The 18,116-nt window shown below is 40.2% G+C and overlaps 1 protein-coding gene and 1 long non-coding RNA gene across 6 annotated transcripts in view; one reads left to right on the top strand and one right to left on the bottom strand.

Moving 5' to 3' along the window:
- Window positions 1-1,066: 1,066 nt before the first annotated feature.
- On the top strand, window positions 1,067-9,191 carry LOC141959815 (uncharacterized). 2 transcript variants are annotated; one of them, XR_012633505.1, is made up of 4 exons: window positions 1,067-1,213; window positions 2,731-2,894; window positions 4,077-4,143; window positions 6,120-9,191. It is a non-coding gene; the product is annotated as an uncharacterized LOC141959815 (long non-coding RNA). The 2 variants fall into 2 exon arrangements; XR_012633504.1 differs by lacking the exon at window positions 1,067-1,213 and having other exon boundaries at window positions 2,436-2,894.
- Window positions 9,192-9,954: 763 nt separating this feature from the next.
- FGL1 (fibrinogen like 1) overlaps window positions 9,955-18,116 on the bottom strand; it is a 36,068-nt gene continuing 27,906 nt past the window's right edge. For 3 of the 4 annotated variants that reach the window (XM_074905882.1, XM_074905881.1, XM_074905883.1), the window contains exon 9: window positions 11,378-17,152. In XM_074905882.1, coding sequence (XP_074761983.1) covers window positions 16,993-17,152 — 160 coding nt within the window. In that variant the 3' untranslated portion in view covers window positions 11,378-16,992. Of the gene's footprint in view, window positions 10,159-11,377; window positions 17,153-18,116 lie in introns of those variants that run through there. The other variant, XM_074905884.1, reaches the window with a different exon arrangement.

The following is an 18,116-nucleotide window of genomic DNA, read 5'->3' as shown; positions in this document are numbered from 1 at the left end:
CCCGTCCCGAGCCAGGCGCTGCGGCCGCACCTGCCCCACCGCGGGCCCCGCGCTCCTCTCTCCTCACCTGGCGCCGGGCCGCGGGGCCGGGCCGCCCCTGGGCGGCGCTTTTGTCGGCGGGGGCGCGGGGGCTGCCGCCCGCCCCGGGGCGGCCCGGCCACGCTGCGGCGGGCGGTGAGGGAGGCGCAGGTAGCCGAGCGGGAGAACTGGGTCAGCGACTAAAAATACCGCTGGGGAGCGAGAAGGATCCCGCCGCGGCGCCCGGGGAGGTTGTCGCCCCTCCGGGGGGGCGTCGGCGGCGCCTTTCCGGGCGGAGGGGGGATCCCTCCCCGCAGCCGAGCCGGGGCGGGCGGTGACCTCGCCCCAGGCGGGCGCGGTGCGCTGGTCACGAGCACTAACCGCGACGACAGAACCTTTTCCTTGCTTTGATTTTTAAACCGCGTGTGGCTTCGCAGCCGGCGCGCGGGGTGAGAAGTGTCGAGATCGCCCGTTGCCGGAGGGCCGGGCCGCCGCCTTCGCGCCCGGCGGCCGGGCCCGGGGTGAATCATCGGCCCCGGGGAGCGGCCGGTCAGGACGGGCCGCATTCCCCCGGCAGGGCCGGGCCGGGCTCCCTCGGGCCCCGGGCCGCCGCCCGAGGCGGTGGCTGCCCCGCCGTGCCCACTGCTGCCCTCCCGCACCCGGGAGCGTGGCAGTGCCTCGGGCGTCCGCTGAGAGCGGCCATGGGCCGGGGGCTCGCGTGGTGGCGCGGAGCAACGCGGAGGCAGTGGCCAGGTTACCCCAAGAGAACGCCCCAGGGGGGTCTGCCTTAATTTTCCCGATGGCCTGAGCTGCGCAGTGCGGGACTTGGCGCTAAACCTTTGCATTTACGCAAAATGGTTTACAAATGCAAACCACGGGCAAAGTGTTTGAGTTTAGTAGGGACTGGCCACAACTTTAACTCTGGCTTTTAGCGCCCTGTCCGCAGTATTGCTTGCTGCCACCTCTTTGTGCTCAGTGTCCTGGATTTGAGTGGCAGTAGAGTCGCCGCTTCCCTCCAGGATCTGTCCTCTTGGGGGGTTTTGCCGGGGGAAGTACGTCCCGTGGCAGTGTCCCAGACCCCATGGAGCAGCTGCTGGGAATTCAGCACTAAAGCAGTGTCTTCAGCTGGTGGTGCTACCCGTAACAGGAGGTAGAGAAGGAAGATCTTTTACTCACCTTTACAAAACACCCAAAAGTAAGTTTTGCCTACGCAATGTCCAAGGAGGAGAACCTTTCAAATGCCGGTAAGGTTGGACACACTTACCCGGTGTGTCTGGTGCACGAGGGCACAGCAGCCTCTGGGTTCCCTGTGTCCCAACCTAGGAATCTGTATCCAGGACAGATTTGGTGACTCCATAGGAAATGCTTTCTTGACATCAAGCTAATTCCCTGACCTTCCCCTCCACCCTCCACTACTATATACAGTTGCTGGCTATTTATATATGTGATGAATATGATTCAGAATTAAGCATGCCAGGAAGACACTGAATCTTTCAACCTAATAATTAAAAAAGGAATATAGCATGATTGCTTTGTTTCAACCACCACATGAAAGAGAACTATTTATTTTTATTGTGGTTAGCTTAGTAGCAACAAACAAAATATTTTATTCCCATCCATGAAAAGCAATCTTTCCCATCTTTATGGGCTTCGTCCAAAGCGTGCTGGAGTCAGTGGTATTATGCATGGGCTTTCAGTTAGCACGTGACTGCAAATCTAGTGAGCCACATTAGAGCAAGAGTGCTCTGGGGCTACAAGGCTGAGCACTGTACAAGACTTGGACATCCCGAGAGGGAATAATGCCAGCCTGTAATGAGGGTCTGTACGGTGCTGCAGACCTTGGGAGGCAAACCCTTCAGTAGCATAGCTGAAGCACCCTTGGCATGAGTCTGCTGCTGTGGCTGGACGTGTGGAGCGAGGGACATTGTGAGATTTTTGTGGTGTCATTAGATCACTGCTCATGTGAAACTGAGTGATAGATGGTTTACATAGCCAGCCTTTTAGCAAAGTTCACAGGCATGGCTCCAACTGTATGTATCAAGGCTAATCTCAATTACAACTTAAAAATGCCTCTCTCTTTGTCACTGTGGGGATGGTCTGGAAAGTATCGACTGATCGCTACAGCTGAAAGCTTGTCATGTTGATCTTTATCCCACCAAAGATCTTTATCCCATCCAAAGATCACAGTTCATTCAGCATTCGCTGCAACCATTCCACTCCGATGGCTCTTTCATTTTTCCTGGTCTTGTTGTTTGTCTAGGCCTTTCATACAGCAGTAATCAAGGGAAGAAAAAATCAATTTAAAAAACAGAGACTTGGATTCTTTTAAAATGCTATAATAATGAGGAAATTCAGGAATAGTGGCACTGGCATGCCTTTAATATCTTCCCAACTGGGAAGATGGTATTCATGTTGATGATGATAGTTGAAATCACTGCACAAATTTGACAATTTTGTCAAATCTCATCAAGGAGGATTTCAAAATGGCCAAGGACTCTCAATGCAAAGAAGGAAGAGGAACTAGAGAGGCCACTGAGGTCTGTGTAATTTACATTTTTTGCACCATTTGCTCTTGGAAGTCCTTTTCCTGGGATTCTAATCAAAAGCTGTTGGAATCAGTTGCTCTGATCGAAATCTTGTAGCAGCCCTTTCTTCCTTGCTAAGTAGCCATGAAATGACTTTTCCTTCTCTGCCTTATTTTTCCTTCCTCAGCTCTTCTGGTCCATGCATTTTGAGTTTCATAAATGTAGGAAGAAGACTACAGTATCATGTCACTTAATGTTGAAAAAGGAGGGAAGGAAAAAAGAAGAGGGAAGAAAGGCAGAAAAACTTACATGAGGAAGAGACATGGAAGACAAAGGATGACGAGGGGGAAGGTAATCAAGAGGACTAAAGCATGGGAAAGAATTGGAGAGATCAGAGCAAGGGGTGAATATCACAGCAGGTAGGAAACGGAAGATTTGGAGTTACAGACAGATTTTATATTCTCTCCTTATTTCTTGTCAAGAGGAGTTAGTCAGGAATAAGTTCCACAAACACCTCTGAAGGGGCTGGAAAAAAAAACTATGCTGAGATGGGTGTATGTCTGTCTTTAATAATAGATATGATTGCAGCAGGTGTAAATAATTTGAAACAGTACCAGGTAACTTGAGTATCAATAGCAGTAAAAATGCAGCAGCACAGGACCGCCAAGTCTGTGTCCTGTTGGTATCCAAGGTAATGGATGGCTTTGAATAGGTTATTAGGGAACTCACTCAGCTTGTGTACTTTAATATTATATGGTAATCAGCTAGAAAAGCAGTCTTGTAACAGGGATTGAAATTCAAATTTCCCTCTCCCAGCTAGATACCTCAGTTGTTGCACTGCAAAGTGATGCCTTGCTTCCCTGGCCCAATGAATGTGGATTAGTTTGTTTAGAATAACAGCCTTTCAGCAGGCACAATGAAAGGCATTCCTCCCAGCTGGCCTCTGGCCCGGTGACATCCTGGGAAGTGCTGGCTAGGGATTCAGTGTTGTCCTCAGGACTCTCCAGGTCTAAGCTCTACCTGTTTAGCTGCTGAGGGGACCTCTCCGTCCTCCAGCCATGCTTTTGAAAGACGCCAAAGTCTAAATGCAGACCCTGCTCCAGCATAACCCAAGAATTAAATGCTTTAGATGCCAAGAAGGTTAGAGTTATGGTGTCAGGAATTGGCAACTCGGGTGCTTCTCACGCTGGCTATTAGAGATTCTGGTCCAAGGTGTGGATGCTTCTGACATGGTGGGGAGTGGGGGTACCTGGCCCAGAGCTGGGGGCTCCTGGCTAGGAAACTGGCACCAGAACTTTGAGGTTGCAGCTCTTAACGTTGCAACAGCTTGGTCTGTGGTAGATTTATAGTTTGTGGTACATCTTGTCTTGGCTGTGTCTGGGAAAACACCATGTTGCGGATTTGTTCATGCTACACAGCAGTGTGTTCACAGGTAATTCTTGGCATCACGAGGCTGACTTCTGTCAGGTATAATTCCAGCAGTCCAGAGGTTAATGTACTCTGTCTGTTGAGATTTTTTATTTTTTTTTTAAGGTGTGGAGAGGGCCAGTGAAGACATGTAATGAATGTCGATAACTGCATTTAATTTCCTTGGCAAGTGGTAAGTACTGTTCCCCTTTGTTTGCTTATGCAGACTACATTTAAAGTACTGCATAAAATAAAGCAAACCTTTCTGGAGGCCAGTGCCAATTTTGGTGGAAGAAAAGCATAGCACTACAGTTGAAAGTCTTCATTATCTTCTGAGGCTCAATTACTAATGAATATTATTTAATTTTTGCTACCACACACTTCACATTCATATGACTTCTTTTCTGCCCAAGGCCTATTTGAATAAAATTGTATACTTCCTGCTTTGACAACATACTGATGATGTATGCTAGAGAAAATCATTAGGAGTAGTCCTGTTGAAAATGTCTTTGGATGGTAATTTGGGCTGGATCTTGTAATTTTACTGGTAATTGTACCTGTAATGGCTACAAGTAATATCATTCTAAGAATCCTTGGTATTTCTCCTCCACAGTTCAGAAAAGAATCAGACAGACTGTGGGTATCCCCACAAAAAGTATTGGTGAACACATCACAGATCTCTGGGCTAAATTAATCCCTTAAGTGTTTTTTTTTTCATATGCTTTTCACAAAAACAAGTTTCACTCCTCTACTTACAAGCAGCACTGGTGGAGAACTAGAAAATACTCCTAATGCTTTAACCATTAGACTAATTGTAGTTCACTTGATTCCCTAATGTAATAAAACTCTTGCTTTTGTGGGCCATTATCTGTTAGATAAACCCCTACATTGTATGTGTTATTAATTATTTATTCCTTCCATTATTCTTAAATGCACATTAAAGAATTGGCTCATGGTTTTTAGCACAATTCATATGAACAACTCTGTTCAATAATTTTTGGAAGCATTTTCTTACGGCAAATAAATAAGGAAAACAGTTTCATCTTCTGTGGAGTTCAGATACCAGTTTAACAGTTATATTCCTATCAATATTTTGAGAAATCTAGATGGGAGTGCTTTTTTCCTTCCTGATATTAGTGATTGAAAATTTGTATATTATTCTTCTAGACTATTTTAGTTACTTTTCTATTTTTTCCAGTTAGAAAAAGAATTGACTAATTTTCCCCCCTTACTTCTTTAGTGTCGTTGCAATAAGCTTACATAGCCATATGCAGAATGACAGCTTTACTGTTTTGTACCTACAATTGTTACCCCTTGGTGTTTTCCACATATGCTGTTTCCTAAGCAAACATACTTTCACATAAGTGGATTTATGCAAAAATACCAAACGTGGCTATTTATCTATTCTGAGAGGAAAAAAAGAAGACCATATAGTGAACATGACAGCCTAGCAGAGTTATCTTTAAAATGGTATTTTCAATCTGTGTGAGCACAATTGAGAAGTTACTTGCCTTTATCAAGGCAATAGTGGAGGGATATTACAGCAAAGAAGATGGCTAAACCTTGAACAAGGTTACTGGTTGGGAGACTGGCTGCTAGGAAAGGTTAAATCATAGATCATGTGAAGATCTTTGAGAGATTCATATCTTGCCACAGTGTGAAGATTTCCAGCCAAACCTGCCCACTTCCTAAGAGAATATAGTGGTGTTCTTGATAGATGTTAAGAAATCGCTGAACAGAAAGAAAATCCTGTTTTTCAGTCATGTTGAACTGGAGCTGATGTTTAAATAACCACAAGAGCACTAACCTGGTGAATGACTTGGTCAGAGGAAAGAGAGAGAGGAAGAGACCTGTGAAAAATGTGCCTAGCTGTGCTAGCTGGATCTCTTTGCAGGTGGGACTACTTGGTGCAAGAGACAGTGGCTGACAACAAATTTCTGTGGCACCCTGTAGAAAATTAGAGGAGAAACTGAAGGAGCTTTCCCAACAAGATGCTGGCCGATGAGTCAGAAGCTGGAGGAGTGGGAGATAATCTAGCTATTAGAGACAGTGAACAGGGAGTGGAGATTTTTCAGTCTTGAGTGCAGGATGAAAAGCAGCCAGCATCACATAGTCTTACTTTTTCTATTACTGATTGTTTCTTTGCTTCTTTCTTTGTTTTCTTTAAAGGAAAATACCCTTTCTTCTAAAAGTCGTCCTTAAGATCTTTTCTGTTCAAGCAACCATCTGTGGGAAAGAAATGAAGGTGAAGATAAAATTCAAGGAAGACACTTGCACAGACCTATTTGAAAGTGTTTATTGCCAGGAAACAAGTGCTTCTGAGCCTTTACAGGCTATGCCTCTGCAACAGCTCTAAAATATGCTTGCCTTCAGCTATGTAAACACTGGTTAACAGAGGAAGAATTATTTGCACTAAGACTTATTTAAGGGAAACTAATAGAAGGAAAAGGTTACACAACCAGTTTCTTTTCCTACTTTTCAGTGGTTTCGTTACTAACTCACTACAGGCTTAATGTTTTGAAGAAATAAAATTTTGTTGAAGTAAAACCAATTCCATTCTTATCTGTAGCAGGTCAGCTATGTGAGGCTTGGATGTGAGATTAAGTTAGCAGAGTTTAATAAGTATCATTTGCACAGTGGTAAATGTGGACATGGGGATAAATAGGCTCTTAGCCAGCAGCGAATACATGGTGATGTGACTTGTTGTGACAGGAGAAAAGTCTAAGCTAACTTCCATGCAGTTTGCCGATTTTGCCTGTAGCAAATGCAAATACACACTGACAATTTCTGCAGACCAGCTGATGCATAGTGAGTTGTTAAGAGGTGCTAACTTGATGCTGCTTCTGAGCTCACAGGACGGTGTAATGTAGTGTACCCCACTGCTCTTTGCTTAGGCTCTGTTCCATCAGTAATGTTTTTTTCTGGTCTTTCAGTAAGCTTCTATGTGTTTCAGATCTCTGTGTATGCAAATATGTATTGCGTCAGACACGCAGCACCTTACTATTGCAAGTTATGCCAACGTTCATACTAGCTGGAACGGTCCTGTTTAGAAAGAGGCATGGTATATGGAAGTGGATAGAAACAACAGAGAAATGAGAGTAATTGTGATAAAGGTAGTGGGTACTAAACACAAACTTGTACTAACATAATAGGAAAAGCTCGAAACTGGTTCTGTGTGGCAACAAGATGTCCCCATCTGAGCGTTGCTGAGACAGGGTAGAACAAAACAATGCTGCGAGGAAGATGTGTTGCAGCAGCCTATGGCAGAATTCAGCACTGACTGCTCAAAAGGGAACTGCTAAAGGTGAAAAGCCATGTAAGTGGAGAATGAAAACCTTTCCTTTTCTTCTTCCTCCTCCTCTCCAATATGGACAGATGAATTCTAACATTAATGAAGGGACAGCATGTGCTTTTGATTTGGTGATTGAAACTGAATGCTGTTCTGTATGCGTGAAAGGTTACTGAATGGACAATGAGAGACTGGGGGAAAACAATTAGAGAAAACACAAAACAAGCCTCTTCTGCATGTCATTTTAAATAAATGGTATGCATCCAATGGGAGCAAGAAAGTGAATGTAAATTTAGGATTTTTTTCCCGCCTGGGTGGTAACACAAGCCAAAGGGAAGAAGATGAGAAAACGCATATGGAATTTAGAGTGAAAACAATCCAATAGGGGGGAAAAAAAAAAAATTCTTATTTGTACTTGATGTGTTTTAGTCCATGTTTTCCACTGCAACATAGATCACTTAGAGGTCTTACCTGAACTCATGTCTAAACCGATCCTTATTTTCCTTAGAACAGGTGTGATGTATTATTTCTGCTTCCACGATACTTTTTCTAACTGACCAAATAAACTTTGCTAGGGAATAAACCCCACAACTTAAATGCAACATCCTGCAAGACTGTTGTTCTTGGCATAGTTTTAATGACTGGACAGGCCTTACATAAGAAAACTTATTCCTGTCTAGGGTTCAAGCCATGTGACTGTACAAATTGGACAAGATTACTGTTAAATCAGGTGCATCTGAAATAAGAACAACATTATTTTGTTGGAAAACTGCAGGTGAATGAGAAAGGTCACACAGTGTGTGTTTACAGCACTCTTCACCTGGGATGCACTAGGATTTATCTGTGAAATTGTGTGTTGCTGATATTCCATACTGTAAAGCCATTGTAAACAAAAGAGTTATTAATAAACCAAATACATTTTGAATTACAATTTTTGATGTGTTATTTTGGCTATCGTGCAGCCTAAGGATTAATTGGAAGTATAATGAACTGTAACAAAAAAAGACAAAGCCAAACACACAAAGTTACAAAATCTTTAACACTAACATTGTCTGGGTAATCTATTTTGTTCTTTGTTTTCACTTCAGTTCCTTTTTCTGATAGGTCAGTAGTCCTGGATAGGAGGAAAAGGTAAATTGAAGTAGGAATGAACGTATTAGTTTCTTCAATGCTAGCTACTTGCTTTTTCTTAGCTGAACTTAAGGCTAGCATGTAGATAAGCCACCAAGATGCAGTGTCAGAATCTTTTGAAGGCAGAAGTCAGTTTATTTGCACACAGGATTCTAAAAACATGTATGTTTTCTATTGTGATGACCTTCTGAGTCAGAGCTGGAATGTGCAGCGGAAGAGTAGTCATCTCAGCTGTCCCACATGGCGCCCTCTTAACCACAAGCTCTTGCTCAGCCTCCTGTTAGTGGGCATTTGTCCATTTTTATAATTTTGCAAAATTAAAATCTGAATGCAAACTGCAGTAACAAATAGCATTTTCTAAGCTCCTACGTATTACTAGAATTCTTCAAGGAATCCCTGTGTGCCTGATTTTTTTTTTTCCCTACTTTGTACATATCACAGAACACCGACTGAAATGCCATACCACGCACATTGATTTGTCCTTCTGGATTTCATTTGCCATTTACGATGAGCAGCTTGCGGTGTGTTTAAAATGGCTACAACAGGCAGTGCTCTTATTAAGAGTTACTGATTCTGTCTCTCTCTGTGAATATTGATATAATGGATGGTGATGCCAACTAGAGCTGATTACTTCCTGCTCTTCAGCACTGCTATCTCTATGGAAGTTGAAGCTGCAGACTTTCTTAATTAATCATGCCAGTCTAGAAACTGAAGACCATATTGGCTAAGTATAGCGGAGCCTTCTGCTATAGTCAGCACTTCTTTCCTTTAAATACACAGCTTGGATGTAAGCAAGCAAATGTAATCTTTCAGGGACAACTCTGGGAATTTTAAATATGCTGGGAAATACTTGTGCAGTACACCTTTCCCAGAGACTGAATTCATCACTGTGGAGAATGCTTCTGAAACAGAAGGCTTAAACAGTATGCAGACAGGCACAAAAGCCTTAACCTCTCTTCCTATGTTGTATATAGTTTAGAAACTGCAGCTCGTGAGGTTTTATCCAAGTGAAAAACCTGAAGATTCCTGATTATAGACAGGGATCAGCCAGAACTAGTAGCCTAGGCTAGTAATAGAATAAAATGTAGTCCTTGAATTACATGCTTCCTGAGGAGTTTCCAAAGTGCTCTATAAAATGGTTAAATCATAATTCTCATACATAAGGAGAGTATCAGAGAGTTCAGTGACTTGCCCCATGATACAGAGAAAATCAGAGGTGATGAGGGCAAGCATTCATTCTCACTCTTACATCTATAAAGTCCTGGTTCCACTTCTTAAAGTGAAAATGCGTACATTTAGGTTGTATTCTTCTTCATATTAGGAAAATTAGATTCATGAGTCAGAAGGGTTCCAGATTTTCCCTGCCTTTCAAAAGGGATTTTCATTTTAGTCACTTGTTCTCTTCCCACTATGGCTGGACTCCTTCATGGTAAACAGGCAGTTAAATATTTAACAGTAGTGCAGTACTTTTTTCTTTCTGAGACTAATAGAGGCTTTCCTTAAAATATTTGTTTTTATCATATAATTGAAGAAATGCATTTGTAGCTGAAGATTTATGTTATAACACTTCCAAGAAGCAGTCTGATGGAACTTCTTTGGTTTTAATGTGTAAGCATAAATACACCCCAATGAAGGCTTTCTCTGGTATCACATCAGAGTTGCTTGCATTTGAATTAGTGGGTCAGCAAGAAAGCAAGACAGGACAGTGGAACCTTTCATTAGCAGCTGACTTCTCTCGAGTCTCATTTTACATTTTTGGTTCCAGCACTATTCAACTGAAAGGAGATACTGTAGGTTAAAAAAAAAAAAAAAGAAAAAAGAGGTGAATAACAGAGACAAGGAAACTGCTAGACACCAGCTTCTCACTGATATTATAAAGAAACATCATGTGGCATGTTTCCTTGTGTATTCTCTGGTAAGAGCTTTTCATAAGCAAAGTCTATGATACAGTGTTCAGTATTTTTTTAAAGCTGTTTTAGATGAAGATGCTGCCTATCAGGTAAGAAACAAAGGTGAATATACACATAAATTATATTTCACCTGCTGAAATCACTGTGATAGGGATTTGCTGTTCTCTAAGGAAGTCCATATTTTCCCTGCAGACACTTTGCAATGTACCAAAAGACTTCAAAAGTGATAACACTTTTAAGTGATAACAATGGTGATAACACCATTATTACTTCCGTCAGGAACTCTTCCTGTGTTGGACAGCCTGATCATTCCTCGTCTTTAGTGATGGTGTTCTTTGAAAAGCTGCAGGATGTCTTAATTTCTCTCAAATTTTGGTTTTGCGGGTTAATTAGTGTAGAAATGACACAGCCATTGTGAGATCTGTATAGATAATGTATAGCCTGTTATCACATGCATCAACAAGTAAGTCTGGGACGTCATGGGCAATCTCTTCCTTACTTTCTAGCTCTATCTCTTTCCACCTCTAGCTGGACGTAAGCACAGATATTTTTGTTGTTCTGGTAACACAGGAGAAGGTTGTTGATCATGAATTGCAGAGAGCACATACAGACTTACAGGTCTACACTACCTATAAAATGCTATATAATGAATATGGCTGATAAACTTTTTAATGAGAAAGTATTAGAATAATGGAAAGGATTTGTTGTTAAAGCCGTGTTTTCTCTGGGATACAGTGTAAATGATCTGCTTGAGCAGCAGATGACAGGCCTAATTCATCCCCAGTGTAACCTTTCTGGACTGAGTTGATTTGCATGAGATTTATTTTGCTCATTCTTTTGGACAGAGAAAAAAAAAAAAAAGAAGTTGAGAATTACATAGCTAGGAAGGTGTCCAGTTCATATCTTATATATTAAACTTTTATGCCAGGTTTAGAGGCTCAAGTGCTTTAGTTTAATGCTGGAGATTTAAAGAAAAATCTAAAGTAGAATTTATTGTCATGGATTACAAATCTTAATGACATTTTTTTTGGAGTTGTGCTATTAATGACTTTTTTTTTCAAGTTGTGTAAACATAAAAAGGAAGCCCTTCCCTTCCTTCAATACTCTAGAACTTTTTCCTTAGAAATTTTAGGGTAAGAGTGACTTGTGTTCTTCCAGATGGGTGTGATTTTTCTTTCGTTTTTTCTGTACTGAGTCAGAGGTGTAATAAAATCAAGTCAGAAGCTGTTAAACCCCTTGTTAGGAAAAGTCAGTAAGAGGAGTAGTTGAGAACCGTGCTGGTATCTTTAATTAAGAATGCTGCATAACAGAAGTAGAGAGGATTCAGTGTCAGAGTACTGGAACAATTTGAAGTAGCATTAATTCAGAAACTTCCATAGCATATTTAAAATAAGTCATGTAAAGTTATTAGAAAATAAGAAAAATTAAATGCATTACAATCATTAAAATCCCCTTCACATCTTGCAAGTGTTAATAATTCAAACTTAGATACTAGCCTACAGAGTGACTTTCTAACAATTACATGCAGCATGAATTTTACATTTGCTAAGTACCGCATGAATAACCCGCTGATTTCAGGGAGGGTGCTTTTCCCAGATGGGTGTATGGCATCTTGGCAGGAGATGGATTTCCTGCTCTCCCTGCAGTGAATTCACTATGGCACAAGCACTTCATCCTGCTGCTACCACAAGCGTTCACAAAATCTCTGTTTCCTGATCATGAGTAACATTAAAATGCTTTATTATTTGTGTTACGATATAAAGATGAGCTTCCCTCACTCCAGTAAAGTTCCCTTGAATTTCAGGGTAGTTGAGATGTGAAAAGTAGAAAGAGATCCCATCAGGGAAGAGCAGTAGAAGAACTGTAGCAGGGATACAGTATGTTAGTTCAGGTAGTGTTTGGAACTTGCACGGTTTTGTTGCTGCTTGCTGATCAGCAGAAGATATGAACTGCTGTTGTAATGCAAGGCTTTTTAAATTAAAGAGCCCATAATTTAACTGCCTAAATGTGCCGTATCTCAACCTAATTAGATGCTGTGAATTTCCGTAAGGCTTAGGTAACCTTAGGAACTTATGTATGATTTCAGAAGTGAGTTAAGGACTAAGTTCACGTAAACATTTTTTACTTGTTTTCTATCACTTAATAATTAACTTAATCTAGAGAAACGTTTGTACTAGTTTACAAATGTGGTATTGCCTAAGAAAATACACGTACAGAGCACCATCTAGTGCAGGGTATCACCAACATAAAAGCCTTTCTGCTCATCTGTCACTTGTCTGTGTTTAGCTAATGTAATATGAAGTGTTGGGTTGCAGAAAGTGCCAGCCCAGTGGCTCCTGTGGCAATATAATTTTGCAATTACATGAGAGATTATGGATTGAAAATTATTTGGGACCTTTTGCAAGGACAACAAAATTGGATGCACTGAAATTCAGGTAATCACTTGTGAGAACCATATACTCTTAAGAGGAATCTGCTTATTTTCCTGCCCACGGTGTTGGGTGATATATTCATTATAATAATTCAATCCAATGTGATTATAAACTAGGTTGCACACTGATTCTCACAAGAGATTTAGAGATCCAACTGCCATTTTAGGTGCCTTAAGTACACCGCTTAGCTCCTCCGAGCCTTTGCTCAGCTTCTGCAGAACCTCAGAGCTACCCAGGTTCCTTAAACCAGGCATTCACAGGTATGCAAAACATGGACAAGATTAAAGATCCAACTGTCATTAAGAAGGGAAGAAAAGAAGAAAGGAAGGAATCTTAGATTCTATAGGAGACAGGTAAAAGAAACAGGTATTTACGAGTTGCTGAGGAAGGGTGGAAAAAGCGAGCTACAGGGTTGTGGTTGTTTTGCAAAGGCTATATTTTGGTTCTTCTGCAAGCAGATAAACAGATGAATTTGGCCCTGGGTTGTTTAAACAATGTTTGGATATCAACATTACAGTTATGATGCAATCTTTTTAGCATTAGGGTAGGATTAAGAGGAACTGTCATAGTTTACTGAAGACATAGCAATGACAAGCTGGATTTCATCCTGCACTAAGCAAAGGTTAAGGTGGCCCTCAGGTACTTGGAAAAGATCATTTTTGGATGAATACTATGTAGTCAACAAAAAAAATAATTAAGCATCAAAGAAACACTATCATTGTAAAGTTCTACATTCTCTTTGAACAAGCACTTTAACAGAAAATTATAACTTTTCTCTCTCTGAGCATATATTGCATATGAATTTTGGCTGAATGCTTGAAACCTTGCCAACTTTCCAATTCTCAGACCTGCTCTGAGAAAGCAGCAAGCATGTGCTCATACTAATTTCAAAGTAACTCCTGGTTTTGAAAAGCTCAATTTTTTGCTTTCCAAGTTGACCTCTTAATAGAGAACTAAAAAAACCAAGACAGAAATAAGTGGAAATTTTTGAAAATTTAGATGTGAAGTACTTCCCTGGATACTTTTTCTGCTCTTTCTACCTCCTTCACAACTGCCAAAGAGAACCTACTACTGAAGAAAAGAAAAAAAGAGGGTATAAAAAGCTGCATTTTCATTCTTTCTGAGCTAATGAGGAGAAAACTGTTCACAGACCTGGTAAGCTGTGGTTTGGTTCCCCTTTCTGGGTATACCATTTTGCTAAAAGCAAGGAGGAGTAGCTTTGACAGAACAAAATGTTGTCCTTTAAAAAGAGGTTCAAGAATTGGTATCAGGAGTAACAGTTTGGGGAATGGTGGCGAGAGGTAGGCTCTAGCTAGGCAGTAGCACTGAAGAGAAGAGTCTCCACTGGAAAGCAGTACGCCAAACTGCAGTACCTCAGCTCTGTCAGTGCACGCTAGACGGTTTAGGGAAAACAAATGTTGTAGCATATAAGGTTCTTTTACTGCTTATTTAATTCACCTGGACTTGTGGTTTCCATTCTTTCAATCTCCAAAATGTTTAGCAAATGGAAGAAAACAGAAGTAGACAGCTCAAAATATAAAGGTGGTGTTTCCCTTGAACAAATATTACAAACATTTTTGATTACACGTTGCTGGTAGCTATCATTATGTTCTTTATTAAATTATGACTGACAAAACGTTTCCCTTGTTATTTCCTTGATTTTTATTCTTCTTCTATTTGGTTATATGATTTGTATCAAATGGTGTGTATTCGTTTTAATCTATTTGGGAGTTACTATGCTATTCTGTCTAATGCCTAAACAAATAAACTGGCTTTTGTTCTGCTGTCTTGTAAGAATAAAGAATACCTTATAACATGTTCATACCTGATGAGGAAATAATTTAATATGAACAGGCCAGGCCAGGCAGAGAAAAGAATTCCCTTCCTAGCTGTACTCTCTTTTCTAGTAGCTATTTAAACTTGTCATTGGAAAATAAAGGGTTTGTTTATTTCAGAACAATTATATGATCATTTGGAATCACAACACTTCCACATGTTTTTCATCTGGCCGAAAAGATTCATTACACAAAGAAAGGCCATAGAAAGATGGGCAGAATTAAATACTGGATTTGCATATTGCTAGCAGTATGCTAGATGCTTTTCAGACAGCTAGGATATCAAAGTCCTTGTTCTGAAGAGCATTCAGTCCAAATTAACATATAAATATATTGTAAGATGTACAAAGAAAGTTTTGATCCTCCTTCATTTTATGATTTCCAGTAGAGAGAGTCACATTTTACATCACAATATGACAAAAGCACCCTAATTCGGCTGAAAGATTTCATTAGTGTTCTCATGGAGTTGTGCTACAGCAAAAAAAAAAAATTGTTTTTACTGCAGATTTTATGAGCACATTCTGTACATCTTATGAGTCTTTTTTGTGTGCTAGAGATCCCATTTTGCTGTACTTAAATCCTCCATGTTTCTTTCCTTAAATTATGTGAAATATGATTTGTCATGATACTCTCCAAATACATAACCCAATCTTTCAATTTTCCTGTGAAAAACTAAAGGGTGTTTTTACAATTTCTACATAACGTCATCCGTGTTTTTGCAAAGAATTAAATCCTTCTCCTCTTAGAGTAGCAAAAGATTTTGAAAATCATGATGGGAAATACTGTACTTCCAACATCTTTTTAAACTACTCAAGAACTTCCATCATACTGTTAATGACCCATACCTATAGACCTGCTCATGGAATTACACAGGAACCCATTTTAAATTCTGTAATAAAATTGGATAAAAATACATGTCAGATGTTCTGTTTTAATGTGGAATGCTGAATACATATATAACTCTATATATACATATACACACATACATAGGCTGGTATGCCTTCCTGTCAGACACGGAATTTAATTTGGTTTAACTGATTCAACTAGGTTCCAAATAAGCAGTTGTAGAGCTATCCACTGGTCCTCTCATGCAGGGGTACAGGGATATGCTCAAGCCTAGAAATCTCTAGCACAGTATCCATCAATACATCAAGAAAAAGATTGGATTATCTAAAACACCTGCTATTACCAAAAAAACACAGACCTCAAGATAGAGCAGATGTTTATCAGCAGCATTTTTACATTATAATGTTCTTTTTAGCTGCCTGAACCCATATTTTCTCTACTTATTTCCCTTTTTTTTGTTTTGTTTTGTTTTGTTTTGTTTTGTTTTGTTTTGTTTAGGTGTAATCTGATTTCTCTAATTGAGTGAAACTGTTTCACGTGAACCTCTCTTTTCTTCCCCCCAGTTGTTTTACACATCCTCCCTCCCTTATTCCATGCAATTCTTTCAAGAATTCTTGCCAAACTTCTGGTTTTGGAGGATGGAAATGGAAGGGAAAATGGCCATGCAGGGAATTATCATTCAGCTGACCTCTATTCATATCAATGTAGTTATGAATTGACTGATGGATTGCCAAAAGTTAGTTTCCATTATGTTAAGCTTGACTGAAACTGTCTGCCAGGTTCAAAAACTGTATTTGGACAGAGGGAGAGAGACTGACAGTCCAACCACAAAGCAAAATTATTTTAGAGAAGGAGGAAAATAAAAGTGCCCAAGTTTGGCTCAGATCCACGTGCTTTTTAAAATCTTTATTTGCATCTGCTCAGCAGAAATAGATTACATTTCATCAGATAGCTTTCTAGAAGTGCTCCTGACTTCTCCATGGCAGCAAGCACTAATCAACGATTCTTGTTATTACTGGCAATTGGAGTCTATTGTGGTGCTAGGCACAAAAGCCAGGGGTAGGCAGAGTCTCTCTTACAATTTTTCTTGTACAAGAAAAACGTGGATCTGCAGCTTGAGAAGGGAGAAAGCCCAGGGAGCCAAGACAAGGATGTAGGAAAAGGAAAAGATAATGGGCTTAGAAGAAGAACCGCTTTGAAGTGACTGAACAAGGCATTTGACTTACAAATATATAAAGAAAGTAAATATCTTTGGAGTCAAGCACTAAGAACCTCTAAAATGCCAGATTTTAGCTGCACATGAAATACACTTCCCTCTACACATGCATCATGATAACCTATGTTCAAAGCGGAGCTGACATTAAAATTAGTTGCAGATTTTGTTATTTAGCCTTTCCGTAAAGTCCAAATGTCAATATATTGTATCTACAGATTCACAAGCCAGATTGTCTTCTCATTTACATCTCATAAAACTACTGGTTGCAGAGGAATTATTCTGGATTTATATATGCATAGATGAGAAGCAACAATCTGCCCATCTGTTTTAACTTAGATTGATTTGCTAAAAGATTAACTAGATAAATCGTCTTAATAAAATATTTAAACAATATTAGGTTCAAAGTCTGCTGGTCTGACCTTCATGACAACAGATTTCAGAGAATACCACCACCCATGCCAAGTGTACCAAACAATCCCGTTGTCTGTCTGGGCAGTATAGGGGCCTTTGTAGTACAAACCGTTCAAGTTGGCAGAGTGACACCTGGTGGAAAAGTAAAGGAAAACAGAAATAAGACCTCCTGTCCAAAAGTTGCAAGCACCTGTAGTTTCTGTGTGAGTCAAAAATTTCGCCATGTTGATAAAAGCCCAGTTTGACAGCTCCAAAAATTTGCATTTGTGGACTTCAGTGTTCCTAAACATTAACAAATGAATTAGGGCAGAACTGCAAGTTCTTAGCTTCTTGCAAAACAAAAGGTCTTTTTGTTCTTTCCACATACTTTCTGATGTTACTAGCTCTCTGAGTTTTGCCTACTAATCTGTTTCAGTGGAGAATTATTCCAGAGTTGCCCAGGTCAGGTGTGGCAGCAGGGCATACACCAAGCATAACTCTGGGAAAGAAACACTCTTCTGCTTTTTGGTGTTCCAGAATAGCCCCTCTGAAGATTTGCAGTTACTCCACATGGTGTTTCATATGACAAAACCTGAATACCACTATCAGTTTGCCTATTCAAGCTGTGGACTTCTATTTACAAACAGATGAATCTGACAGCTAGTTAAACATATGTATACCAATTCACTGGATCATCAGAGCCGGCATTTTATTTGACTATATGAAGTACATGTTTTTGTTGTGAAGCAGAAATGCTATTACAGTTTATTAAATACAGGGGTTAAAACAAACAAACTAACCCCTAGCAAAACCCAGAAGGCTTGAATAGGTACCAGCACAACCTTGATAATCAGTTGGTTTCTACAGTAAAGATTTTAGATCCTTATGTTACCATACGGAGAGCAAAACAGTTGTTTTTTCTGCAGCATATTGTAATGAATTGGCTTACTTTATCTGCCAATTCAGTGCTTTGTTTTAAGTGCTGTTAAGATCTAGCTGTCAAACACAGTGATGATTTCAAAAGCAGACCAGAAATAGAAAATAGTCCAAATGAACCTTATGGATATTAATACTGGCAAAACTTAGTCTCTTTGGCTTTGCTTACACTTCATTGACA

Source organism: Athene noctua, chromosome 4, assembly GCF_965140245.1.
Source record: "Athene noctua chromosome 4, bAthNoc1.hap1.1, whole genome shotgun sequence".
Taxonomy (NCBI): Eukaryota; Metazoa; Chordata; class Aves; order Strigiformes; family Strigidae; genus Athene; species Athene noctua.
This window is presented reverse-complemented; position numbering and strand designations above follow the sequence as displayed.